Below are 26,644 nucleotides of genomic sequence, written 5' to 3' on the forward strand. Positions count from 1 at the left end.
GAGGAAATAAATGAGGAGATTTCCACTAACTATGCTGATACAGGAGAGTTACATCATAGAAAGACCACTATTGTCGACATACACTTTGCTTCAAAGATTGCTGATATAATGGATCCGGATCCAGAACCAAAGTCCATGGCTGAGTGCCAGAAGCGCTCAGATTGGGACAAATGGAAAGCAACAATAGAGGCAGAGTTGCGCTCGCTTTATAAAAGAGAGGTTTTTGGGCCTGCAGTCCCAACACCTCCAAAAGTCATCCGTGTAGGATGCAAATGGGTCTTCCTCCGGAAGAGGAATGAACATGGCCAGGTGTTGAGGTATAAAGCGAGGCTAGTGGCACAAGGGTTCACGCAGAGACCCGGTATTGACTATGATGAAACTTACTCTCCTGTGATGAGTGGAATCACGTTCCGATACTTGATCTCAATGGCAACTAATATGAATTTGGATATGCAGTTGATGGATGTAGTGACCGCATACTTGTATGGGTCACTAGATTCGGAAATTTATATGAGGGTCCCTAAAGGACTCAAGATTCCGAATCCGAAAGGAAATCGCAACATGTATAGTGTTCGCTTGCAGCGATCATTATACGGATTGAAGCAATCCAGAAGGATGTGGTTCAATCGGTTAAGTAACTATCTCCTGAAGAGAGGTTACTTAAACAATGATGATTTTCTCTGTATGTTTATAAAATCCCTGAATGGATTTTGTATCATCTCGGTCTATGTCGATGATTTTAATATCATTGGCACCACAGAGGACATCAAAGAAGCAATGGCTTATCTTAAGACCGAGTTTGAGATGAAGGACTTGGGGAAAACCAAGTTCTGCTTGGGCCTGCAGCTCAAGCACCTCCCTGAAGGAGTGTTTATGCACCAGTCTACCTATACCAAGAGGGTCCTTGGTAAGTTCAATATGGATAAATGTCATCCATTGAAAACCCCCATGGTGGTCTGATCCCTGGAAGCAGATAAGGACCCATTTAAACCTGAAGTTCCCTACTTAAGCGCCATTGGAGCACTAATGTATCTAGCCAATTGCACGAGACCTAATATTGCTTTTGCAGTTAATCTATTGGCTAGATATAGTGCAACCCCAAACCAGAAGACATTGGGTTGGCGTCAAAACTATCCTCAAGTATCTTCGAGGTACTCAAGATCTTGGGTTATGGTTCCCGAAGAACCAAGATCCATCCATGGTGGGATATGTGGATGCTGGCTATATGTCGGATCCTCGTAATGCCAGATCCCAGACTGGGTTTGTATTTCTTTGTGGTAATACTGCCATTTCCTAGCGGTCTGTAAAGTAGACCCTAGTTGCAACGTCAACCAACCACTCAGAAATAATTGCTCTATATGAGGCCACACGAGAATGTGTGGGGCTTAGGCGGATGATCGGTCACATCCAGAAGTCATGTGGCCTAAACATTGATAACACCCCCACCATCATCTATGAGGATAATGCTACTTGTGTTGCACAAATACATATGGGCTATGTGAAAAGCAATTTCACAAAGCATATTGCTCTCAAATTCTTTTATCCCCATGAGCTCCAGAAGAGCAGGGAAAAAAATGTCCTGCAAACTAAGTCATGCGAAAATCTCGCAGATTTATTTACAAAGTCTCTGCCAGCATCAAGTTTTCATAGATGTGTTCGTGGCATTGGCATGAGATAACTTAGTGAATTGCAAGGATCAGAGGGAGCAAACAATTAAGAGAATAGCCCATGATTGTGATCCTGAAGAATCACAAACAAGTCTTGAAGACTTGATCAACTGTTGTACTCTTTTTCCCTTGGTGAGTTTTTTTTTCCATTGGGTTTTTCTCACGCAAGGTTTTTAACGAGGCAACAGGTGCAACACAATATTCAAAGTGCCATGTACTCTTTTCTTCTACCATTTTTTCCCACTGGGTTTTTGGGAGGAGTTTTTATGAGGCATGCGCATAATTCAAATTCGTCCAAGGGGGAGTGTTATGAAACCTATCTTATTGTGGACGAATTAAATTATGAGTGGGAAGCTTACTACAGAAGAAAGCTTACGCTAGAAGCCAGCTTAAAGAGGAAGCCAGCTTATGGCACAAGCCAGCTTACAGAGGAAGCCAGCTTACAGGAGAAGCCAGCTTACGGCGTAAGCCGGCTTACGACGCAAGCCAGAAGGTCCAAGGCTTACGACGTAAGCCTCCACCCTCCTCCGCCTATAAATAGGGCCCAGAAGGTCCAAGGCGAGGACAACCGATCTTCGGTCTCCTGCTTCTCCTCTTGTAGCTTGTACTCAAATCCAGAAGAAATAAAGCTTCTACTCGCTTATACATTTTGTGTCCCACAACTCTGTGTTTGGTTTGCTTGTGTGCTAATCAGTAGAATCGACTGGTTTCTCAACAATTTTAACCATTCTGTGGTCACAACTGAAAGATTATCAGCAGATATACATTTGCTATTCCGACGCCCCATATATATATAATCAAGGAACACATGCGTAAAAAGAAAATCCAATTTGATTGCAGGCTAAATGTTCAGTTCAGCCACAACATGCAGAGGGACAGCCAGCAGTTGCACTTGAGCATTAGATAACAAAGGAGTCCAGTTACATTCCTCCAAATGCAATTGAAATAAGTTCACTTTGGGTCCCTCTATTTGTCGCCCAGTCCGATTTTCATCCCCTCGTCACAAAACCGGATACGATGGGTCCCCCAACTTACGAAACCGTTTAAATGAGGTCCCTCGGCAGTATTTAGTCCAGTTTTGGCTGAGGTGGCACCTACGTGGCTCCTTTTGACTAGGTCTTTGTCCAAAGTGTCGTTGATGTGGTGTTTATGTGGCAATTAGATTCGAAAAAATAATAAAACACGTGGGACCCACCTGTCAGTTTCACACACAAATAACAAAAAAAAATTATGGGCGGCATGTGGACCCACACGTCATGCTCACTACCTCTTCTCTCTATCCCCCTCTCTCTCTATCCTCTCTCTCTCCCTCTTTTCTCTCTCCAGCCGACGAAGCAGGGAGGGCGGCTCTTGCCGACACCGAAGTCCCTGATGAGCAGGATCTTGAAGCTGCACTCGTCCCCACCACCGCCACTGCTCCCCGCCCCCGGTGGCGCGGCCCACAACGCCGGCCGTTGGTCGAAAATTCCCCATTCCAAAATCCCAATCGCGTCGAATTGAGTGAAGCCATGAACAGTGTAGATGCAGCGTCCAGGCTAGGTGGCGAGCCTCTGCAGACTGCAGGCCGGCGCGGCGGTGCTTGCCCGCTCCTAGTGCCGCGGTGCCACCTGGCCTGCACGGCTGTGCGCCTGCGTGCAGCAGCCCAGCTCTAAGCCGAGCAGGCAGCAACACCAACAAGTCAGCAAGGGCAAGGCAGCAAAGCAACTAGCCCGATTCAGCACAAATGGATAGAAAGGGGAAAGGAAAGGCTTTGGCATCATAAAAATGTAACATTTGTTGAGTATTTGACAAATGACAAGTGAAAACATTGCAATTTGCAAAAGTATAATGAACAACTTGTCATTGATTCACATGTCTGTAATTTTCCGTAATTTTGTTTGTAGATTTGAAGAGCTATTTCACCAGGTAGTCCAGTAGTTGCCGAGCAGTATGCTTTCATCCCACAGCGCGGCAGGGGGAGAAGTCGCACGACCTCGACAGCACCGTCGTCGGCGGGCCCAACGGCAACGACGTGTTCACCGACCACCGGGGGCGTACCTACAGACGGAGGCCTGCACGTACAACACGGCGGCCATGGTTGGCGTCTTCTCTAAGCTCATGGAGGTCGAAGCCGAGCGCGGCGCCTCTGCCCGCTCCGCTTACGTCGCCGGTGACGCGCAGGGCGACCTCAAGACCTTGGTCGATGGCCTCGTCGCCAACGGCAACACCAACATCAAGGTGGACGCCAGCACGCACCCGCAGACGGCCACAGGCCACGGGCGGCTCCTCTGCTCCCAACGGTCGGCGCCCCGCGCCCCTCCGGCCACCGCCGCGCTGTGACTTCTCCCCCATCGGCCGGCTGCTCCACCCACGACGCGCCGCTTCACCCCTCGTCTCCGCCCCTCTCTTCCTCTGCCCCTCTGCTCTGCCGTCGCCCACTCCGCCCGCCGCCCACTCCACTCCGTCGGTTGGAGAGAGAGATGGATAGAGAGGATAGAGAGAGAGGGGGATAGAGAGATGGTGGTGAGGATGATGTGTGGGTCCACATGGGCCCACCCATTTTTTTATTATTTGTGTGCGAAACTGATACGTGGGTCCCACATGTTTTATTATTTTTTCATCTAATTGCCACATAAGCGCCACATCAACGACACGTTGGACGAAGACCTGGTCAAAAGGAGCCACGTAGGCACCACCTCAGCCAAAACCGAACACAATACCGCCGAAGGACCTTATTTAAACGGTTTTGTTAAGTTGGGGAACCCATCGTACCCGGTTTTGCGACCAGGGGACGAAAATCGGAGTAGGCGACAAATAGAGGGACCCAAAGTGAACTTATACCAATGCAATTTCATATCAAACAGTCACGGATGGGCTTTAGGAAAGCAGAACTGGGCCCGGCCCAGTAGATCACATCGCCCAACAAGATCTAAACCGCATGCTCTCGTTTCAACAAATTATCACACCGATTGCATTTGCATCTGCTGCACAGGCTAAATCAAACACGTAGCCATGAACCATTCACCTCACAAGTCACAAGCATTGCATTTCTATGGTTACCAGTTCAGGACGAAATGCTCAACTAGCCCAAGCAAGAATGGAGCATGACAACCTCAGGCACCAAAAGCTCTATAAATATTTGCATTGCACAAATCAAAAGTTTCCAAGTTTTAATCAGAGAAGTTCAAGATATCAGAAAGAACAACACATACCAGGATGTCTCAGCTCAAGTCTTCTAGCCTGGCTGCACTGCTGATCTTCCTCCTGGCAGTGTTCACCACTGCAGCAGCAGCGGCAGGTACAGAATGCCAGAACGATGTCGAGGTGCTGAAGACAACCTGCTACAAGTTCGTTGAGAAGGACGGGCCGAAGCTGCAGCCATCACCTGACTGCTGCACCTCCATGAAGGGCGTCAACGTGCCCTGCGTCTGCACCTACCTGGGCAGCCCAGGCGTCAGGGGCAACATCAGCATGGATAAGGTGTTCTATGTCACCAAGCAGTGTGGCATCGCCATCCCCGGGAACTGCGGAGGTGAGCAGGCTTCACTTGATTGGCCACACTGATCACCTGGGTAAGAACTGACAATAACACGCCGGCTCCTCTGGATTGCGACTTCCAGTGGGGCCCAGGTGTCGGTGTCAGCTGGGTAAGTTGGTGTCATCTGGTATGGGAAACTTTGATGTTTGTACATATGGTGGTGCTCTTGTCAACATTATATAGATAAGGAGAGAATAGGACAAACATGACGCTTGAATAGCAGAAGAGAAGTTCTATCCAGCAATATCAAAAGTACAACTGTCATTTTCAAAAAATGTAAAACAAAAATAAAACGAAAAACCCACTATACTAGTGCCAATAGAAGAAGAAACAAAAGAGAACTACATTATTGTCAATGCCATTTGTTGATGTTATTATTACTTTTGTTTATAAGAATAACAATTGTACTTATTAGGCCTACGATTTATTACAGGATCCAAGGTCTAAAACAAGAACTGATTGACTTGGTGAAGTTGGCTGACAAAAGCAAGGCGCCTAGCAGTTGCACGGCTGATATAAGTAAATAATGTTGGTCAACTTTTAGAGTACACAGATTGTACGTCAACCTTCAGCATGTTGTGATAACAAAATATGTATCAATGATGGTTGTCTATATACACTGAAAATGCAAGAGTATTTTAAATCACATGTTGTATTGAGTATTGACCCAGCTATCAACTGTTTGTTGATGTGCCCTGTTCCTTCGTCTGATAAATGCTAATATAGCACATTGCTAAAAGCATAAATAAATATCTAGACATATTGGACAGGGTGAACGATGAAGAAATGTCCAAACTCCAAATATGAGTAGGATAAGTTTGAAAAATAACAAAGTAGCAATATATAAAAACAATCTAGGGATGCTCTGCAACATTAAAATCAATCACATATTCAGCAATCTGCATCTGCCAATACAAAACAATCAAAATTAATTTTCATACGCAATATGTAGGGCACCATGATATGCAAGATCCTTCTTAAAACAATTTTCTTGGAGTTCCCATGCTTCTAAAAATTGTAGATGAGCAGTTGACTTATATGCTAGTGTCTTGATTTTGAGTAAATTTCCCAAAACTACAGGCATTTTGACCAAACTATCGCGAAACTATAGATTTAAGGTGTTCTGTCACAAAACTACATATTTAGCACAAAATTTATCACAAAACTACAGATTTAAGGTTAACATCACAAAACTGAATATTTAATATTGAAGTTATCACAAAACTACAGCTTTTAGAGTTTAAATCCCTAGAACCGTTGTTATGTTGGAGCTATACACATTATTATTTTGTTACTAAATTGGTTCTAAGCCTATAGTTTTATGATAATTTAGTTACTAAACATGTAGTTTTGTGACACTTCATTTTAAATGTGTAGTTTTGTGATAAATTTGGTATTAAATGTGTAGTTTTGTGATACACCGAGTTAAATCTGTAGTTTCATGATAGTTTAATCATAGTATATGTAGTTTTGTGAAATTTATTGTTTTGTTTTTGAAGCTGAATAATGTGAAATTGCTTAAAAGTTATAAATAGCCTGGTCAGGAACCAAAGCTTCAGAATCCCACTCTTGCAATCCAACTAGACAGAAGTAACAAGAAAAACAATCAGCTAAATTTTTGGCCAACTTTACAGGTACACATATAATCTGTTTAAAATGCCTCTTGAATTACAATTCAATAATCCCAACCAATTTTACTGACAGATTGATTGCTAGAGATTTGTACAACCTACGGAGAACAAAACTCCGATAGAACAATGATGAACAACAGAAAAAAAAAATCTACTCTAATTACACATTGCAGCAAAGAAATTACTAACCCATGTCTGCTGGTCTTGCTGCCAAAATCACCTGGAGGCTCTGGACTGGAAGAGTTCCAGCCTTCCCTTGGCATCTGGAAGTAGTGCATCGACACGCATGTCCTGTATCATGTGAGCCTGTTTTGATGCCCAGAGAAGCACAGCAAGCACACCAGCTTGAGCCAGCTCCTCACTTTCTGGCACGTGCAATGCAATGAAACAGAGCAGTATCAGTGCCTCTATCTGCACCTCATCACCGAGATACACCAGCTGGACAAGGTGGCGAGCACCACCGCTGTCCACGATGGCCTTGCAGTGGTTTACATGCAGGTGGTTTTCATTGCATGCGAACTTGGTGAGCGCAAGCACGGCCTCCTTAATGACTGGTGGCTCACGCTCATCGAGCAGCTCCACAAGGGGAGCGATGACGCGGTTCTCACTCGCTGTGAAAGTGCGTGCAAGGCAGCCAAGGGCAGTAATGCAAGGGAGCAAGAGATCATCGTAGTCTCCCTTGCTGACAATGTGAAGCAGCTGGTCGACGACAGCCTTGGCTGCTGGAGAGCTAGGCTTGAAAGCCGACTGTCGCAGGGCAAGGCTGTGCTCAGCGACACGGGAAATTTCCATGATTGCCATTGCTGAGAAGTACTGTACGCTAGTACCCATGCCACCATCACCCTTCTCAAGAAGCACCGCGAAGCAGAGCAGTGCACGCGAATCAGTAATGCTCTTGCAGACACCTAGATGACTGCGGGCAAGCTTCCACAGAGCTCTCGCTGCCATGGCCTTTAGCCGTGCCTTGGTCTCCGGATCCTCCACCTCCCGGACAGCACCACGGCCACTAGAACCACTCGTGCCCAGCTGTGGCCTGAAGGGTGGAACCAACGACCCATTCGTCTTAGTCTTAGCAGCCATCGCGGATTGCACGACCGACTGCATCTGATTCCTTTTCGTGTCTTGCTCATTGGACACCCTTGGGGGCTCATCGGTGGAGGAGGAGGTGCCACGGTCACCACCGTGGCGCATGCTGAGCGTCTTGGCAAGCACGACAGAGTGTAGCGACGTCATGTGCTGAGGTGCAGCAGCGCAGTTCTTGGAGCTGCTGGAGCCGACGGAGTACCTGCTGTGCTCCTGGATGGTCCCTGAGGCGAGGTGACCGACGAGATAGCGGACGGCGTTGTTCTGCGCAAAGAGCTCCTGGCACGTAGCGCTCCGGTCAGCGAGAGTACCAATGGCATCGGCAACGGCAGCCTGCACGCGCATGGGTGGATCCTTGAGCGCCGCGGCGAAGACGGAGCACACCCCGGCCTGGACGAGCTTATCGATGCTCTCGTCGTCGCAGCCGAGCAAGCCGAGCGCGCGGGCGGCGGCCTCCTGGCCGTCGTCGGTGCCTTCCTTGAGCAGCCTAAGCAGCGGCGGCACGCCGTCCTCCTCGATGATGAGCTTGGCGAAGTGCTGGCTGTCGCGGGCGAGGGAGGCGAGGTTGGCGGCGGAGTCGGCGCGCGCGGCGAGCCCGCCGGTGTGGAGGCGCGCGACGTGGTCCCAGATGAGGAACAGTATGGGCTCGTTCTGCGCGATGTTGGGGAGCCCCCTCAGGTCGCCGTCGTCGCCGTCCCCGTCGTCGTCGCCGCCACCACCACCACCGGAGCGAGGCGAGGAGATGCGCAGCAGCCACGCGACGTCCTCGAGCGCGGTGTCGAGGAGGGCGACGGTGCGGGGGAACCCCGCGGCGGGGCTGAGCGTGAAGAGCCGCCTGAGGCGCGGGTGGCCGCTGGCGCAGCGCGCGGCGAGGGAGGAGGCCTTGAGGAGCGCCTGCTGCGCCCCGGCCATGATGCGCGCGGCGGGGCGGTCGTACAGGTCGGCGCGCGCCGCCTGTCGGAGCAGCGCCGCGAGCTTGTCCGCCCGCGCCTTGAGCTCGCCGCACTCCGCGCGGAAGCACCGCGCCGCGCCGCACTGCTTGGCGACCTCGTCGGCCAGCTGGATCGGCCGCGCCAGCATCGCCTTCACCCCCTCCCCCATCCCAAAAGAAAAACCAAACGATTCTCCGCCTGCTCCGCCTCCGGGAACCAGAATTCCTTCGAGAATCGCGTCTCCGCGGGGCTGAATCGGCGGGCGGCGAGGGATTTGGGGGGGAATTCCGAATTCGGGGTGGGGGATTTGGGGTTTTTGGTTTGCTTGGTGGAGTTGCGAGTTGGTGGAGAGGTGGGTCGTCGAGTCGAGTCGAGTGGAGAAGAGAGAGGGGAGAGGGGAGGTGGGGCCCACGGGCGGTGACCGTGTCGTTAGCCGCGTGTGTTTGCTGTTCTTGTTTTCGCCGTGGTTTCTCTGGAGATTCCCGGAAGATAGGATGGGCGTTATCCTGGCCGTCCGATTCGGGCCGGTTGCAAAGTACCCCTTCTTTGGAGTATGATCCTTCTTTTTTCATTTTTTTATTATTATATTGTTTTCTTCGGCGAGGGGGATTACGACCGTTGACTCGTTGACCATGAATATGAGCTAGTACTTTTTTATTTTTTTAATATTTCTGGTGACAGTTGTTTGTTTTATTTTTCTTTTTGGGTTTGGATTGTAGTTATCCAGGGGGAATGTACAACTGTATTTGGTCCTGTTCTGGAAACTGATAAATTCTAGTAACAAGGAATAATTGGGGTGTGGCCAATGAGATTTTGGAAATTATGGGTTTCCATGGTTATGGCTTTTTAGTGTGTGTTTTTATGATACAACCATATATTCTCATAATTTGAGTAAAAATCTTAAACATCGTTTAAGGAGCTAAAGATTTTGAAAAAAAAAAACAGTAGATAGTAAAAACTCCTTCCAAACATAGCCTTTATAGTACGATATGTATCAAATATAGCGGTCTTAAAACAAGTTACACCACGAGATAACTAAAAGGGGACACATTTATCCATGCTAAGGAATTTCATGGCTTTGGAGAAAAAATTATCGGTTGCAAGAGCCAGGGGCTTTCTGTTTTGGCAAAAATTTTCTTTCGCGGTTTTGGATTGATGCATAATATATAGAGCCTATAGTTCCTCATGGTGGGGAGCACAAAGTTGTCCCCTAGTAGGAGCATAAGAGCATCAACCGGATATCTCCCTAAAAATGGCCAAACATGCATGTCACTATATTACATATGACTAGCTCTATATGGTCTTATGGCACAAGGAATATGCCCATTATTTTTACCTTATTCTGAATAGGAGATGATTCTTTTTTTACCATATATTTGATCAATATATATTATTGGTCCCGTTTGAGATGGATGATGGTTAATATGAAGTAAGTGCACACGAAAAAAAATTAGCTTATGATTAATTGAGTTTTAATTACTATTAACTTGAAAAATGGATTTACTTGTCTAAGTAATTTTTCTACATAGGAAGTTTAGTTGTTTAGCATCATTTAGCTGTTTTAAAAGCATGCTAACGAAAATTGATGTAGAATCTGAATCTCATAATAAATGAACGGAGCCTCAGAATTGATAGAATCAACAAAATGAACTGGCCAAATCTTTTTTTTTAAATGTGACCAATTCTTAATAGTCTGATCTAGTTTGATCCGATTTGTCAGCTGCCATGTCCTGTTCTCATCTACTACTACTGATGTTATCATCTCAACCAAAGAGGAGTTGAACAAACAAATTTTTAGTTCTGAAAAGAAACTATTTTCGATGCATCATTAAGCTTGGAGAAACCACTAATCCAATTAATTAACTTGCACGTTTCTTATATGTCAATAAATAACACCCCACATGCATTTGATCTTCCATCCAAGATCGAGAGGCTCACGTACACAATCTGACAGAGGCCATATCGCAATCATTTATAACTAATGATTCCCTAGTCTTTATCAATGTATAGTTATGTCAGGAGAGAGACGTGAGTCACACAAACACGCCAATCCAACCATGCTGCAGGCATACCAGGTGCTGAACTCTAAGCTTCTCACGCTTTGACGCGGGAATTACTAACTAATTCTTAATATATTTTTTTTACATATTGATAAATATATTAAATATTATAAAAATAATATATTAATTTGTTAAAATATTGTGCAAATGGTGTGAGGGGTGATAATGGAATATGCTTGCATGTTGATTTGTAGAATTAAATAAATTATAGATGGTGTTGTATGTTTGCATGAGGTTAACTATGTAACTATTACCAGATAGTAAATAATGATGTGATATGGTTGTATGTCGAGTTTTAGGCTTAGTAGATTATAACTTTATATAAAGTATAAATTATTTTTCTGTTATTTTCAGGGCAATCGATCATATCATACCTTGGAAATTAATACCATCAATATATACTTACTGTTATCATAATAATTGATTAAATTGCCGTTGCAACGCATAGAGTTTCACTCAGTATATAGTACTAGCACATGCACGTGGTGACTAAAAGAAGAATCTGCCAGTACCAATTTGCCAACACACAAAGTAGAAGTGAAGCCTAGCATTAAGCCAATAACAAATTGGTTAAACACAGCAAAAAATCCGCTTTACTTTGGAGAGCCAGCTGGAAAAAGTGATAATAATCTCCGAGGGCCAGCTGGTGTGGAAAAAAAGGAGGGAAAAATTCCCAGGCCACCAATTCTTGTCCTCAGCTTTTTGTGCATCGCACTTGCAGGAATAATAGAATTTAGGCTCTCTTTATTTAGGCTTAGGCTTATTGGCCTAAACTTTTAAGTCAGCTTATTGGCTTATATGATTTATAAGCCAGTGGATTTAATGTCCTAAGTTTAGTGGTGGAGTCATACATCTATCTCATATAAACCAAAAAAGCTTCTCCAACCTAGCTTTTGGCTTAATAGTGTTAGAGTGGCTTATGGCTTCAAAAAAGCCAAATGAAAAAGCCGTTTGTTTGTTTTCGCTTAGACTTTTCGACTTATAAGTTGGCTTATAAGCCTAAACAAAGAGGCCTTAATACCACAGGAATAATGGAGTAGTGGTCACCTGAGCGTTAATATCGTCATTCTGTCACTGTAATTGTGTTACCATGGAGTCGTAGTAAATACATCATAATGACTATAAATGTGTTTCATAGCACTAACATTATGTATATATTCACTTTACACATTTGTGCATTTTTATTCTAATATTTGAAAAAAAACTAAAAATAAAATTATGAAATTGAAAGTACCTTTTGAGACATCTACACATGATATTCAAGCAGCCAAACCAAGTATTTAAAAATACATTTTGTGTTCAAAGTTTCCTTAAAAAAAATAAACGAAGTATATCCCAAAATGTGTTTTGCAATCCGATAGAGTAGTTTTTGGTTAAGCAGTGTATTTTACCTCGATTTAGTTAGTATCAAATAATAATATGCGCAATATTTCATATCAATATTCCATGAATTGAATATGATGTTTTTCTTAGAAGGCGTTATTAATCTCAAAAACGCATATTGCTTTTCAAGGTAGTACTCCCTCCGTAATTTAATTTATGACGCCGTTGACTTTTTAATCAACGTTTGACCATTCGTCTTATTCAAATTTTTTATGCAAATATAAAAATACTTATGTCATCTTGATGATAAATCAAGTCACAATAAAATAAATAATAATTATATAATTTTTTTAATAAGACGAAAGGTCAAACGTTTGTCAAAAAGTTAACAGCATCATACATTAAAATACGGAGGGAGTATAAAATAGGACGTGACTACACAACAAGTGGTAGCTACCACTCAATCTATAAGAGGCACTATCCACCTATACTTCAAATACAATTTTCTCTTAAACTACTTATCCGATCTACGATCCGATTACACCGTTGTGTTCATAACAATTAAATCTTTATAACAAGATCTCACATAATTATATTTTGATGAAAAATAATAAATTACTTTTATAATATATCTAAATTACTTTTAGATTTTACTAAATTACTTCTTAGACATATAAAAGTAATTCAATAAAGCCTAAAAGTAATTTACATATATTATAGAAGTAACTTATAACAAAAAGAAAGTAACTCTAATTAATACATTTTTTTTCATTGGACGTAACTACACAGCTAGTGGTAGCTAGTTTGTACTCCATCTAGCATCTCCTTTCAACTTGAACCATGCAAAAGTTACTTCCAATTAACATTGAAGTTACTTTTAAAAATTGTTAAACTTACGTGTGTTGATCTGTGCTGATTAAATTTAATTTCTAGATAAAGTCATATTTTTATCCCTACAACGAATTTACTTCTAATGTCGTGACAAAGTTACTTACATTTTGTTTTAAGTTACTTTTAAGTAATTTACAAATATAAATATTTTTTCATCGTAATATAATCATGTAAGATCTTGTTGTGAAGATTTAATTGTAACAAACACAATGGTGTAATCAGATTATAGATCGGATAAATAATTTGAGAGAAAACTTTGTTTGAAGAGAAAAATGACATGGGAGAGAAAACTGTAGCCTTTCTCTCTTTGACTCTCTTTGAAGCAGGAATTGCGTGTGCGTGTGGTTGGAGATTGGACGGCTCTGCCAGCATCGGGCAATAGCGCTAAAACGAGAGGGCTCTCGAATTAGATTTTACGTATAAAATAGTGGCGAGAGGAGTCGTTTTCGCATAGACATGCAACTTAAAGAAGTCGCTCGCGCATGAGCCCACAAGCATAGGCTGGTTTCTCACGTGGCCCGCTAGGCTTTTGTGAGGCTAAAAGTGTACCAAACGAAGATGTGGAGTCTTGATTTTTAATCTCTAAATACTTTTAACTAAAAAATTAAAATTTTCTGTTCAACTTTTCAAACTTCCAACTCAAATCCTAAACTTTTAACTTTACATATAAAACTCTCAACACGAGAATGATGAAATTACCTGGAAGTTCACGAGTCATGGAGAATACTCGGCATCCTCAGCCTACAAGGCGCAGTTCTTGGGGTCGCTAAAAACAAACTTTGACACCTTAATTTGGAAAGCTTGGGCCCCACGCAAGTGTAAAACCTTCGCATGGCTAATAATCTAAAATTGGGTCTGGACCTCGGACCGGCTGGCGATCAGGGGCTGGAAAAACAACGGCGTTTGTCCCCTTTGCCGGTGCACAGATGAGACATCCCTACATCTGCTGGCGGATTGCAGATATACAAGGAAAATCTAGGATGCCATTGCTACTTGGGTTGCCTGTGAACCCATCATGCTGATAAACTGGGCGCAATCGACCACAACACATCACTGATGGGAATCACTTGAAACATGTCAAGAAGCACCCAAGCATGGGACTCGATTCTTAATCCTCATAATCTCTTGGGAAGTTTGGAAGGAGCGAAACCAACGAATTTTCCAAAACAAGGAGCTAACCACGGTGGCCCCAATCGCGAAGATAAAGGAAGAGGCGAAATCTTGGGCTATGGCTGGAGCCAAACACCTAGCAGAGATTCCCGACCGTGATGCTGTAAATATTTTTTTCCTTACCTGTAAAAAGAAAATTTCGAACGAAAGGCAAAGCTTGCCTATTCTTTTTAAATATACTATATCCGATTTTGAAAACTTTCACCTTAAACTTGAAAACTTTCAAATTACGACATTTTCAACTCGAATATGAAAATATTCAAGTCAAATTTAAAAACTTTCAACTCAAACTACAAAAATTTTCAACTGATATTTAAATTTTAACTTTCAATTCATGATTTAAAATTTTCAACTCAAATATTTTTAATTATTGAAAATATGTCTATCGCTAATTGCCATTAGCATTAAGCATGCTGGAGAGGCGATTAACGTTACACGCGTCGGAGATGCCGCGTTGGCGGTGCACACCATCGATCTTCTCTCTTGGCGCAGGTGCGCGCGCTTCGAAAGTGCCAGCGATGTACAAACCCAATGGGCTCAGTGCTCAACGAGAGGCATTTTAGACTGGGCTATAGCCCATCGAATGAAGCTAGCCAAATCCTGGCCCGGTAATGCCCCGGCCCAACAATCCGAAATATCCAGTGAAGGGCAGGCACCTGCTCGCCGGCCGTTTGCTTAAGAGTGAAAATTAAGTCTGAACATTTCTCTTTAAGTGCCAAGAGAGCCATTCAAGATCATTTTGTCATATATTATTTTTTTGATTCGATTTTCTCGCCAATTTTCTACTCTGTTCGGACCATTCCAGCAAAAGTGTGTCATTCTGGTCCAAGATAGCTATGGACCATTTTAGCTTGCTACGTGGCGTTGATGTGACATGCCATACAAATGCGAGATTTTGGACTATTTGCCACTCTATTGAATGGCACATTCTCAAATGCTATCCATCTTTCCCAGTAAATTTGATTGTTTGTCATCGTGATTCACCAAATTGTTTCTATTTTATCACTTTTGACGGCCAACATACTAAAAGAAACAGAAAATGACCTCACTGCCCCTCTCATATCTTCTCTTCTTCCTCTCTGGCGTGGGAATCCCAGGTACAGTTGTAGTTGGATGGATGACACAAGCCTCCGGGATTTTTGACGGTGAGGTCGTTGATGAGCGAGGATATGTCGAGGCCACCTTGACCACAAGCGAGATACTCATGCTGGTGAGAGAGCATACAACTTGACAGCTTGACCCACGCTGGCTCCTGCCCTCCTGTCAACGTTTGATGTCGCGATTCCGGTATTCGCATGGTATGGGGATCGTTGGTACTAGGATATACACGAGACTGAGGTAAAAGAGATGGAGACAGGGATTTTTATACAGGTTCGGGCCCCTGAATTGTCAGGTAATAACCCTACATCCTGTTGGCCGATGCTGGTCATTGCTCTTATTCATCATAATCACACCAGTATAATATTTGGGTAGTCTATCTAACTGTTGTCGACATGGCGGTCTGAAGGTCTGACTCGTAGTCGACAACAGGGTAGCCTTCCTCCTCGAGTTCGTGCCCGGCAAGATCAAAGATAGCGCTTTCGTCTCTCCTGACAGTATCCGGAGACACCGTAGGGGACTAGCCGTGCTTATCCTTGAAATCAATATCCGGTATCTTGTCTTGGCGTATGTTGGCTTGTATGTTGATCTTGTGTCTTGATCTATTGTTTCGTGTCTTCTATGGTGGGTGTGTGTTGATCGTCTGTGTCCCCTCTCCTTCTAGGGGGCCTTGTATTTATACCCATAGGTGTCCCCTTGTCCAAGTAGAACTAGGGAAACCAATATGGATACAATCCGAGTAGTCCTTGTCGTTTCCATGTAGAACTCTGGTTGTCTTTTCTTATCCGGAACTCCTCCTATATCCGCAGGTTGTTTCCGTATAAGACATGGTAAGTGGTGAGTCATGCCGAGACTTAGTCAACTACTATTAGGTATGTGGTATCCATAACCCTGACACCTCCCCCCCAGGTGCCCCACCTCTATTTGCGTCGCTTCTCTCAAGTTCACAAGATTTATGCGAGGTAGAGGGCCTGCAACCGAGATGTATTGCCTTCGCCCGGACGACCCAACGGCGAACCATCAAGCATCGTCACATCCATTGCTCGTCCTGCTGCCCCAGCTCATTCATGGCAATAGTTGTCCCTACTGCTTGGCTTGTCCCATGTTGGAGACTGGTTCATGCCATGTCGGAGAGGAAGATGGTAGAAGGAAGATGAATGAGAGGGGCATGTGGTCATTTTCTCATCGTTTTGCTGAGTTGTTAGTTAAAAAATGGTAAAATAGAAACAACTTGGTAGGTCACAATGGCAAATAATCAAAGTTAATGGGAATGATGGCATTTGAGAATGCACCATCGAAGAGAGTGATAAATAATCCAAAATCCCCACAAATGCTGACGTGGCACCAGCAATATCTCTATATTGACTGACAACTGGGGCCCACTTAGAAAAGTTTTCTTTCCTTTTCTCCTTTTTCTTTTTTCCATTTTCCTCTCTTCTTTCCCTTTCTTCTCTCTCTTTTTTTCCCTCTTCTTTAGTTGGACAAGCAGAAGTGGCATGCCACATCAGCATCCGTGTGGTATGCCACACCAGTGTCACATAGCATGCTATAATGGTCCGTAGCCATGTTGGACTAGAATGACACACTTTAGCAAGTTATGGGATCTGAATTAGCATTTTTAGAGTTCGGGGATCTAGATGACACAGTGACACAAGTTCTAGATGACACAGTGATACAAGCTAAGTGACCGGTCATACACTTTACTTAAAAATAAAGAAAATCAAAGCATCTTATAATATGAAACGAGGAAGTAAATATTTGTATGGAAAAAATGCAAGATTTTAGTATGCATCCAATAAAATTAATTAAGCTAGCTAAGCTAGTAGCTAGGTATCCATTCAATCCGGCAAACATGTAATCACATCATAGAGAACAGAAGCTTTTATTTATATCTGAATAGTTAAGCTAGCAGGCAGGCAACAGACCAAGCTTCAACAACGCTAGAAGGGCAGTAATTAACTAGCTCGAGTAGCCGATGTGAAAAACACACAAAGAAACGAAGCAATTAAACCAGCTAGTACTCATGTTTCCTCGCTTCGATCGATCGATCATGGCGCCGCGGCGAAGCCGGCGACCATCTATGGCTTTGCCTCCACCTCCACAGGCGGGAGCTTGGGGAACTTGATGAATGGATTCTTCTTGATCAATGGCAGCAGCTTCTTGAACAGCTCGGGGTCAGCCTCCGCGTCGTCCTGCATCGCCACCTTCTTCTCCTCCGCCGGCGGGTGGTAGATCGGCGGCGACGGCGTCGGCAGCGGCTGCTTGTACACCGGCGTCGGGTGAGAGTACGCCGGCGTCGGGTAGGAGTACACCGGCGGCGCCGGGTGCGTGTACGACGGCGGCGGCTTGTGGTACGCCGCCGGCGCTGGCGGCGACGGGTTCTTGTAGTGGAAGAAGAAGTCCTTCTTGTGGAACGGGTCGCAGAGGAACGCCGACGCGCACTCCGACGACGGGAAGTGGGTGTCGCCGGCGACGGCGACGAAGGTCTTCTTCTTGTCGGCGGCGGCGTTGACGATCCACGACGGCTCCTGCCCGGGGCATGGCTGGTTCGACGCCGCGCTGTGCAGCTGCGCGAAGCATTGCTGCCTCAGCTCGCCGTCGTCGCCGAGGAGGTCCGCCGCGAGGGGCACGGCGAACGCGCCAGACTTGCCGACCTCGCCGGTGGCCTTCGTCTCGTACTCGCCGTTGCTGTTCTTGCACTTGATCGCCACGCGAACACCTGAACAAAATCAAGAATAAAAATGCAGCAGCATTTTCAACACAAAATATATACACAATATAAAAGAATATATTAATGATAGATTTAATGAAATTAATTTGGTGTCATAAATATTGCGATATATATTTTTAATATAAATTTGGTTTAATTTAAAAAAAATTGACTTAGGACAACCAAAAACGTCTTGCATTTATGAGAACTTAGAACAAGCATTTTTCAGGTAGTAGTTTAAATAAATGACAATGATTAATTGGACCATATTGCGTGATTATTTATGATATCAACATACCCTTGAAAACGGCCTCAGCTTTCATGTTCTTCCTGGTGCAGTCGGCGCACTTGGCCAATCCGACGACCATGGACGCCGCCGCCGCGGCGTTGCCGTCGGCGGCAACGGCGAGCACGTTCACCAGCAAGACGGCGGCGCAAACGCCGAGGACTAGAGCCCTTGGCAGAGCCCCCATTGCTGAAGCTCACAAGAGATATATGATGATCAGCAAGAAGAAGTAGTGGATTGGGAGATGAGCAAGAAGAGAGGCAGTGATGGGTTTATATAGTGATCAAGAAGAGCATATGCATGCAAAGCTACATGCAATATTATGTTCATATCCATGCAAGTGCAACAGAAGCATTTGGCATATGCAGGAGAGAGTAAATTAAATTGCAACTAGGTAGATGGTGTGTTAAATTAAACTGCGACTAGCTAGGTAGTAGATAGTAGTGATCAGCTGAGCTACCAGTTCAATCAGGCACCGGCTTTGCAGATTGTTAGTAAATGTGCCGTTAAAAGTTGATGATTGTTCTCTCTGTTTTCTCAGATCTGCAATTCTTGCCATTGTGCATCTGGCACTGGGCAACTTAATTATCTTTCCTTTAGGGCAATGCATGCAGAGATGCATGAACAATTAACTGCAAGTTTGCAACAACAATTGGCTGCATTGAAAGAACAGTTATTGTTGAGATTGTGTTGGAAGTACAAGGGGTGTATTTGCAGCATGGCCGGAGATTTTAATTTGGTCCCAGGTTTAACTTGAATTGTTCAAGTTGAATAACTGTTACATCTGTGGCACTGCTACATCTGTGCCACATTCTGTAGGTCACCATAGAGAAAGAAAGGCATTCATGTCTTCAGTTCAGCAGTATATGTAGGTACTATTAAAGAGATGTGGTGGATTCTGGGTATTCATGTATATATTGTTTTTTAACCTCAAATTTGACTGCTAGATCCAACAGTTTATAATGAAAATTTAACCAAAATGTTATCAATTGATCCTGCTTGGTTTTGGGCCCTCTGTCCTGTTGCCCTGTTGGTCCTCTTGCTGTTAATATTTTAAAACTAACCTTTATTTATTGTGTCGCTGTCAAAAAGAGGGTTATTGTAACATTTCAGTTTAATTCAATTATATTAATTCAGATATTCCAAATGAACTTCTCAGTGGTTTACTGAATTTCTGGAAAGTGTTTTCCTATTTTAACAATCTGCTATATATGTTGAAGGAACAACTATACTGTTGACTTTAATGGAATCTCATTGCAGTTTAGATGTGTTTAATGGCAAACTTTAAAAGTTTTCGATATTAATGTCCTTTTAAATATTTAGAATGAATTAAAAAATACTGTTAGTATAATTTTATCAGCATTTTTAAATACCTTGCAATAGAAATTGACGGTGAAACTTTTATCTTGAAGACCATATATACTAATATATATCCAAATCAACATTTTCTTTTCCCAAGGAGTTTAGATGGTAACGTGTAACAAAATTTGAAACAGCTAAAATCTTTTTTCAAAATTTTATCATGCTGGTATTTATTGGGTTTTCTTTTCCAGTTCCTGTTGTGCCATTGCCAAAATAGTTTAAAAAGGAATTAAAGTCAAATATAAAATTTCAAATAACATTTCATAAAGAAAATGATCTGCAATAAGAAGTTAATTTACAAGTCTTTGCAGCAATAGTCTACCCACCAGTCGAGCTGGCCGATGGAACTGCCTGTCCATTTGTTGGGTTATTTTACCTAGATTTTTTTCTACCATGGCTCGTTTAACGGTCCATCCTCTAGAACCGAACCCAGCCTAGCTCATCTGACAGTGTGTTCAGGGCAGGGTTGGAAATTTCGGACCGAAATTTCGGTCACTTCCGATACGATATTATTTCGGCTGAAATTTTTCATTTTTTTTAATTTTTTTCATGAATTTAGGTAATATTTGTTTAAATTCAACTAAATTTTACTTAAAATTTCGGAAATTTCAGACCGAAATTTCCAAAATTTCTGAATTTTCGGTGACCCCCGATACAAACGCCTCAACCGATAGAGTAACCGATAGAGTGAACCCTGGTTCAGGGGATGGTGGGCTTGCGGCTCGTGTGACGCCGCTTGGACAATGCATTGTACGTGCTCCGTGCGGAGGAGGACGTACGGCGGCCCCGCCGACCCGGTTGATGATATCCCACGGCAGTTGCGTTGGTCATCGCCGGCAAAGTCGCCGGCCAGGGCCCATCGCAACCGCACCGTACCTTGTAATTTTATTGTCCGCACCGCACTAGACGTGTGTAACTGTGCGTGTACACATGGTACTCCTAATTATTTTACTCATGTGATGTGATTAAATGAAACAATATATAAGTATATATAGTATTCCCTCCGTTTCAAAATAGTTGACACCATTGACTTTTTAGCACATGTTTGACCGTTCATCTTATTAAAAATATTTGTGAAATATGTAAAACTATATGTGTACATGAAAGTATATTTAACAATGAATCAAATGATATAAAAAGAATAAATAATTACTTAAATTTTTTAAATAAGACGAATGGTTAAGCACGTACTAAAAAGTCAATGGTGTCAAATATTTTGAAACAGAGGGAGTACTAAGTAAACAATATACTCCTACTATCATTTTGCCCCTGCAAAAGAGAAAGCATATGCTCGATCTTTTGTGATTCAATTAAACCGTACGTGAGTAAAAATACCAGAGTCCTACGAGGACTTGAGTACAACATTACTAGTGGATCATATTGTAATTGTAGTGCATACAATGGAAGTAATCTTTTTATCGACCAGATCTCGTAGTAATTTAGTTACTAACTTATCAAATGAGATTGAAGTGGCAAGAATAATGGATAGTAATATTTTTATGAAGTACTAACACTACTACGTACAAATCAGGTTTTTGCTAGCGTCCAAATCAGGTTTTTGCTCGTTTTCATTGGCCTTGCCGACCGCCAGCAAAAATCGACTTTCGCAGGTGGCCAAGCTAAGAAGGCCGCTAGCGAAAAAAAACTAGTTTCACCGTATAATAGCTAAAGAGACCCGCCAACGAAAATATTCTTATAGGAGGAAAAAAATTAAAATGGAAAAAAATTAAAATCAGGATCCACAATCAATGTCCCAAATCCTTATCCCAAATTCACATGCATCAACACAAGCTTCCCAAATTTGTTATTGCCGAGCAGTAGGAAGCAGGAACCCAAGCTGAAGTTGTCGTCGTCGCCACCATCACCGAGCTGGCCGCAACCCTAGCCACCGAGGGTCACCATTGCCGAACTACGCGTGGAGCCATCGCCACCGAGGGCCACCGTCACCGAGCTTGCACGTGGACCCGTCGTCGCGGAGGGCAGCCATCTCCTTGGACTACCACCGCCACCAGATCTAGCTAGGCATCTGGCGGTCCCAAGCACCGCCACCGCTAGATCTGGTGGCCCGGTCTCGATTACCGTTGTCCTCGTTGTCCAAGATGCACATGCATGATGTTGATGGAGCTCTTGAGGTTCTGCGTGGCAGAGTAGGCAGAGAAGACGAACGGTCGCCGTGGTAGCCATTGTCGTCCCGGCCTTGCCAACTTGAGCCGTCATGGTCATCAGGGCCATCCTCAACCCGAAGCAGTCGTGTCCCCTATGCTTTGCCACCGCCTCTCCCCTTCACCGAGTAGCCATCGCCCCCACCCTTTGCTGCAAACCGGCCGCCACCCCTTCCCCGCCACTTATTCTTCGCGAGGTGTGCACCGTAGGACGGCGAGGAGTTCGCGCGGTCCTGGGCCTCCTAGCCACCCCTTCCCCGTGCTGCAACAAACATCAAGAGAGAGAAGGGAGAGGAGAGGATAATACGATGCAACTGTTGGTTCAGTAGTAGGTTTTGCAGGTGGTGTTCATTACTCCGCCATTAAAAAATCAATTCTTAATGGCAGGGTGTTAAGAGCACCACTCACAAAGATAGAGGTATTTTTACAAGCGGTGCTCTTATTAAAATCCCGCCTGCAAAAATTATTTTTACTGGCAGGGCTAGGTTTTTAGACCACTCTTCCATTTTCAAGGGCAGAGCTTTTTAGATCCACCACTGGAAATAAAACTCAATTGTCGTAAAAATCGCTTTTTGGTAGTGTCACTACTACAAAACTCCTCATAGGTATCAACTCATAGGTACCGCCATCCTCTCCTCTCTCTCGCAACCGCTCCTCCCCGTCTGCAGTCGCACATCCCCTCCTCCTCCTTGTCATCTCTCTCTCTCTCTCTCTCTCGCACAACCCTACCCCTCCCCCTTCGTCCCTCGCTCCCTCCCTCTTCTTCCCCCACCTGGCCGGGAGACTGCCAACGGAGGAGAAATAGGTCAAAGGAGGTACCTCTGCACCCAACGCTAGGGCGAGGCCGCGTCAGACATGAGTTGCACCATCGGTGGAGCGAGGAGGAGGGGAGAAGGTGCCCAGGGTGAATGGTGGTGGTGTTTATGGTAGGGTGAGGGCGTGTTGAGCGGTCGGGCGGAGCATGCCACTGGTGAGAAGTCGGAGGTGGTGTCGATCACGACCACGACCACGGGGCCCGAGGGGAAGACGGTCAAGAAGTGTGCCAACGTGTCCGGCGAGCTCAGGCACGCCAGGTGGGACAAGTGTGAGAAGGTGGGGCACGATGGTAGGTGTGACGTACAGTAGCGGGGGCGGAGCATAGCGGTCAGCGGCGCCGCATGTTCTCCCGATTTGTGTGTAAGGCATCCCAAATTTCTCCCGATCTTGATTGGTTCATGTTTTTAGGATGTATTGGTTGGTGTTTCTAGGGATGGATTAGTTGATTATTGGTTAAAATTTCTCGCCGATATGTCTATTATTGGTTGATTGGTTGTTGTTGGATGCAAAGATGCTGCTCTTTTTATAGGGATGGATTGGTTAACAGATCCACCCGCGAAATATATTTTTGCATGTGGGTCTTTTAAGGAGCCGTACGAAAAAAAATGCATGCCGGGTTTTGCAGGCACAACTAGTTACGATGATCCGCCTGCAACCTACGGGGGGCTCTTGTCCAGAAAAATCGTTTTTTTAGTAGTGTGCATAATATGAGATGTTAGACCTATGACAGTTTGAAGTCACTTTACAGCTCAAAGAAGGATCTAAACGTTTCTAAAAAAAGGAAGCATCTAAACAGAATATTGGACGATAAAGACGCATTTGCCAACTTTACTTATATATTCTGTTGTTTTAAGCATATATGCTGATACGCGACTGGTTCCCTTCCACTCTACCTATATGCCATACGTTTTTCTCCTTTGTACAAATCTTCAGTTCACAATTGCTTTTCATACCTAGATTTCAAATAATTTAAGTGAAACATATAAAACTTTTTAACTCCTCAAACTTTCAACTGAGATCACAAACATTATACCAAAATCTAAAACATCTTTATATTCAAAATCTTTAACTTCTTCCAATTGAATCTCTGAGTTTTTGCTCAAATCTTGAACTTTCAACCGGTTGCAGAGCTCATCACCGGAGAAGATATAAAGTAAGGGGGTGCAGAGAAAGAAGGCAATGGTCGTCTCGCTAGGAAAAGGACCCCAAGATTGCTATTAGCACAACTTGGGGAAGAAAGAAGGGCCTCGCACTTACCGCAACTACAACAAAAGTCTTATATAAAGACACTTTTGTAGAGGTATTTTGCAAATTGCCTCTTAGATCGGGAGTTTTATAGTGTAGAGACACTTTATAGAGGCACTTTAAAAATTGCCTAGAAAACTTTTACTCTATGAACACTTTAGAAATATTTTCAGCACATTTTATTAGATTTTATCTTGTAGAGGCATTCTTTCGGTACTTTAAACTGTGCCTGATATATAAAGATATTTTCTTGAGACATTTTAAACTCTGTGAAGACACTTCTTACAATAAAAATATATACTAAATGACTAAATATAAGTAACTCAAGGCAACAACATACAAGTAATGACTTGGGGTTGAGTTGGTTAGTAACTTGAAGATAAGAATGATTTGTGCAATTGATCATAAGTTTCGAGGATTGGCAAAAACAAGGGAAAATATTTTATTGTTTTTTCATTGGTTTCATATGATTGTGGTACAATCTAATGTCTCTAGAACATATCTCTACCATCTTATAGACATTTTGTAAAATGTCTCTTCGTTTGTAGAGATAATTCACCATTAGACACTTATTAGGTATTTTTTAATGTCTATATAATATTGTAAAGGTATTTTTTGAAAAGTGTCTCTATAGTATTAGAAAAATATCTCTACAAAATATTTTTCTTGTAATACGCCGTGTCACTAGGGAGGAGGAGGAAGGGTAGCTATGGTGTCTTGCTATGGTGAGGAACAGGAACATGTGACGTGATGGCTTGTGTAAAGGCACGAGGTGGTGTCAAGCCATGCGAAGCAAGTAAGGAAGTGATGAACTAATGTACTTGACAGATAGAGAGAAAATAAGGTGTTTGCTATTTCTGTTTGCACATGGATGTTCATCAAATAGGGGCTCTTTGGCATATGGGCCAATAAGTACTTTCTAGATATAAGTTCTCAATCAGCTTTCTTTATGACAGATGGCAATTACAGTTTAGAAGATGACAAATACACAATATCAGTTGTAGTACATGAACAATGATTAAAATGATTCATGATTATGATTGTAGATATTGTTTCGGCTAGAACTTTATCTGTTGTCTGATTTTTGTATGTCACCGAGGTGAGCGGCGCACCGAGCGGCCCATGCACGCATGCACTCGCTCAGTTACTCTTAGATGCTGCCGGCCGTGCTATGCGTACGCGATCCTCACTTGGTCGCTTCTGATATACTCACGGGCCATCTGCCTACCGGTGCCACGCCAGCTGGAACAGCTCCTCTATATAATTGGGTTCTTAGTTATTAGAGTTTGTGTCGAATATATGTACGTAGTCGGTTACAGTTTAGGACTTGAAGTTGTATTAGGTGTATGACTAGAGTATGAGTCGGACTCTATCCTAGAATCTCTCATAAATAGAGGGGCGTGCTTGTTGTAACCGCATGGCGACATAGCATAGCGAGAGGGAGCGGCTGCCGGCAGCGACCGGTCGTGAGTCATTGTAACTCTGATACGCTGTGATATGCTGGATCGGGGAGGAGCGCCCGTAATCAGTGCCCTGGAGATGTAGGCCTCGGCTGAATTCCGTTATCAAATATCGTGCCTTGGTGTCGTCATCATGTTTGGATCTCCTACGGTGTTTTCTTCCGCGTTTAGCTACCGATGTCGATTTCGGGGCTAGTTTTATAACAAGTGGTATCAGAGCCTACGGGAGATCCATGGTAGAGGTACGAGGGAGGTGCTACACGCCGCAACGACTACACAGGGTGTCCAGGGACGGACATGGACGCAAGGTGGAGCACGGCGACACTCAACGGAATTTGATCGGTGGAATCGGACACTTCAGGCGGCGGTCTGAACTGTTTGATGGCTGCAATCAACAGGGAGATGACCAGACGTGGTGCTCGGGTTGATGGCGGCGGAAGCGACTGGCAATTCAATCGGTGGGTCGGACACTTCGAGCGGGTGGCTCGAACTTTCCGGTGAGCTACTCTCAACAGGGAGACGTGTGGCCACACGCTCGGGGTTGATTGAAACTGGAGGCGATCGGCGTTCTCGGTCGGTGGAATCGAACACTCTTGGTGGGGTGGCCCGGGCCTTTCGATGAGTTGCGTTCGACAGGGAGATGGCTAGACGTAGCACTCGGGTTGTTTGGCGACTAGGAAGACGGCATGTGATTTGTCGGCTTCGGCTCGCGACTGGATTGACGGGTGGTCAATTGGAAGTCGGAGCGGATGGATCCTTGGTGCTGATGTGGAGGTGTTGATGACGAGGCAGTGCGTGATGGATTGCTACAGTGACAACGTACGCATGACAAGCATTGCATTGTGGCAGGCACTGGTTATTGATCGGCGGCATTCGCTCTCGATGGAATTGACCCGAAGTGTTTGGTGGCGGTGTAGGAAGTCGTGGAGGCGTACATGAAGCTTGGAGATGGTCAGGGCCACGGCGGTGTGAGCGATCCTCGCGTCGTGGTCAAGCCGGCGGCGTAGACCAAAGCGGCGTCATTGGTAGCAGGCTCGGTTTGAGCGGTGATTACGCGGTATCTTTTCTGATGGGGTTCGCGGCGTAGTAGCGGATGCGGATTCGGAGTCCGGTCACAGCGCGTGCGGCACAATTGTAGAAGACGAAGCCAAGTCGAACACGAGAAGAGGCGGCGATGCGGACTCTGATTTGAAGAAATCGGATGCAATTGGCCTCATGAAGTCAGCAAAGG

General features: G+C 44.3%; 3 protein-coding genes across 3 annotated transcripts; 1 reads left to right on the top strand and 2 right to left on the bottom strand.

The window, feature by feature from the left end:
- The first annotated feature begins 4,820 nt into the window (after nucleotides 1-4,820).
- LOC127785666 (probable non-specific lipid-transfer protein AKCS9) lies at nucleotides 4,821-5,873 on the top strand. Its single transcript, XM_052313060.1, has 2 exons — nucleotides 4,821-5,178; nucleotides 5,618-5,873. Exons 1-2 carry the CDS (start codon nucleotides 4,863-4,865, stop codon nucleotides 5,629-5,631), a joined length of 330 nt encoding a protein of 109 aa, XP_052169020.1. The 5' UTR covers nucleotides 4,821-4,862; the 3' UTR covers nucleotides 5,632-5,873.
- A 100-nt stretch (nucleotides 5,874-5,973) lies between these two features.
- On the bottom strand, nucleotides 5,974-9,235 carry LOC127785663 (uncharacterized). The gene is made up of 2 exons (XM_052313057.1): nucleotides 7,005-9,235; nucleotides 5,974-6,764 (listed from the first exon to the last, which is right to left on the bottom strand). The coding sequence occupies exon 1, from the start codon at nucleotides 8,997-8,999 to the stop codon at nucleotides 7,032-7,034; it is 1,968 nt and encodes a 655-aa protein (XP_052169017.1). The 5' UTR covers nucleotides 9,000-9,235; the 3' UTR covers nucleotides 5,974-6,764; nucleotides 7,005-7,031.
- An 8,000-nt stretch (nucleotides 9,236-17,235) lies between these two features.
- LOC127785665 (proline-rich protein 2-like) lies at nucleotides 17,236-18,621 on the bottom strand. Its single transcript, XM_052313059.1, has 2 exons — nucleotides 18,381-18,621; nucleotides 17,236-18,091 (listed from the first exon to the last, which is right to left on the bottom strand). The coding sequence occupies exons 1-2, from the start codon at nucleotides 18,553-18,555 to the stop codon at nucleotides 17,451-17,453; spliced, it is 816 nt and encodes a 271-aa protein (XP_052169019.1). The 5' UTR covers nucleotides 18,556-18,621; the 3' UTR covers nucleotides 17,236-17,450.
- Nucleotides 18,622-26,644: the final 8,023 nt, after the last annotated feature.

This window comes from Oryza glaberrima, chromosome 10, assembly GCF_000147395.1.
Source record: "Oryza glaberrima chromosome 10, OglaRS2, whole genome shotgun sequence".
NCBI lineage: Eukaryota > Viridiplantae > Streptophyta > Magnoliopsida > Poales > Poaceae > Oryza > Oryza glaberrima.

Coding starts and splice junctions, on each gene's coding strand:
- LOC127785663 (XM_052313057.1), bottom strand. CDS start 8,999: ATGGGGGAGGGGGTGAAGGCGATGCTGGCGCGGCCGATCCAGCTGGCC.
- LOC127785666 (XM_052313060.1), top strand. CDS start 4,863: ATGTCTCAGCTCAAGTCTTCTAGCCTGGCTGCACTGCTGATCTTCCTC.
- LOC127785665 (XM_052313059.1), bottom strand. CDS start 18,555: ATGGGGGCTCTGCCAAGGGCTCTAGTCCTCGGCGTTTGCGCCGCCGTC. Junction 18,092..18,380: donor AGCTGAGGCCGTTTTCAAGG/GTATGTTGATAT, acceptor GATTTTGTTCAG/GTGTTCGCGTGGCGATCAAG.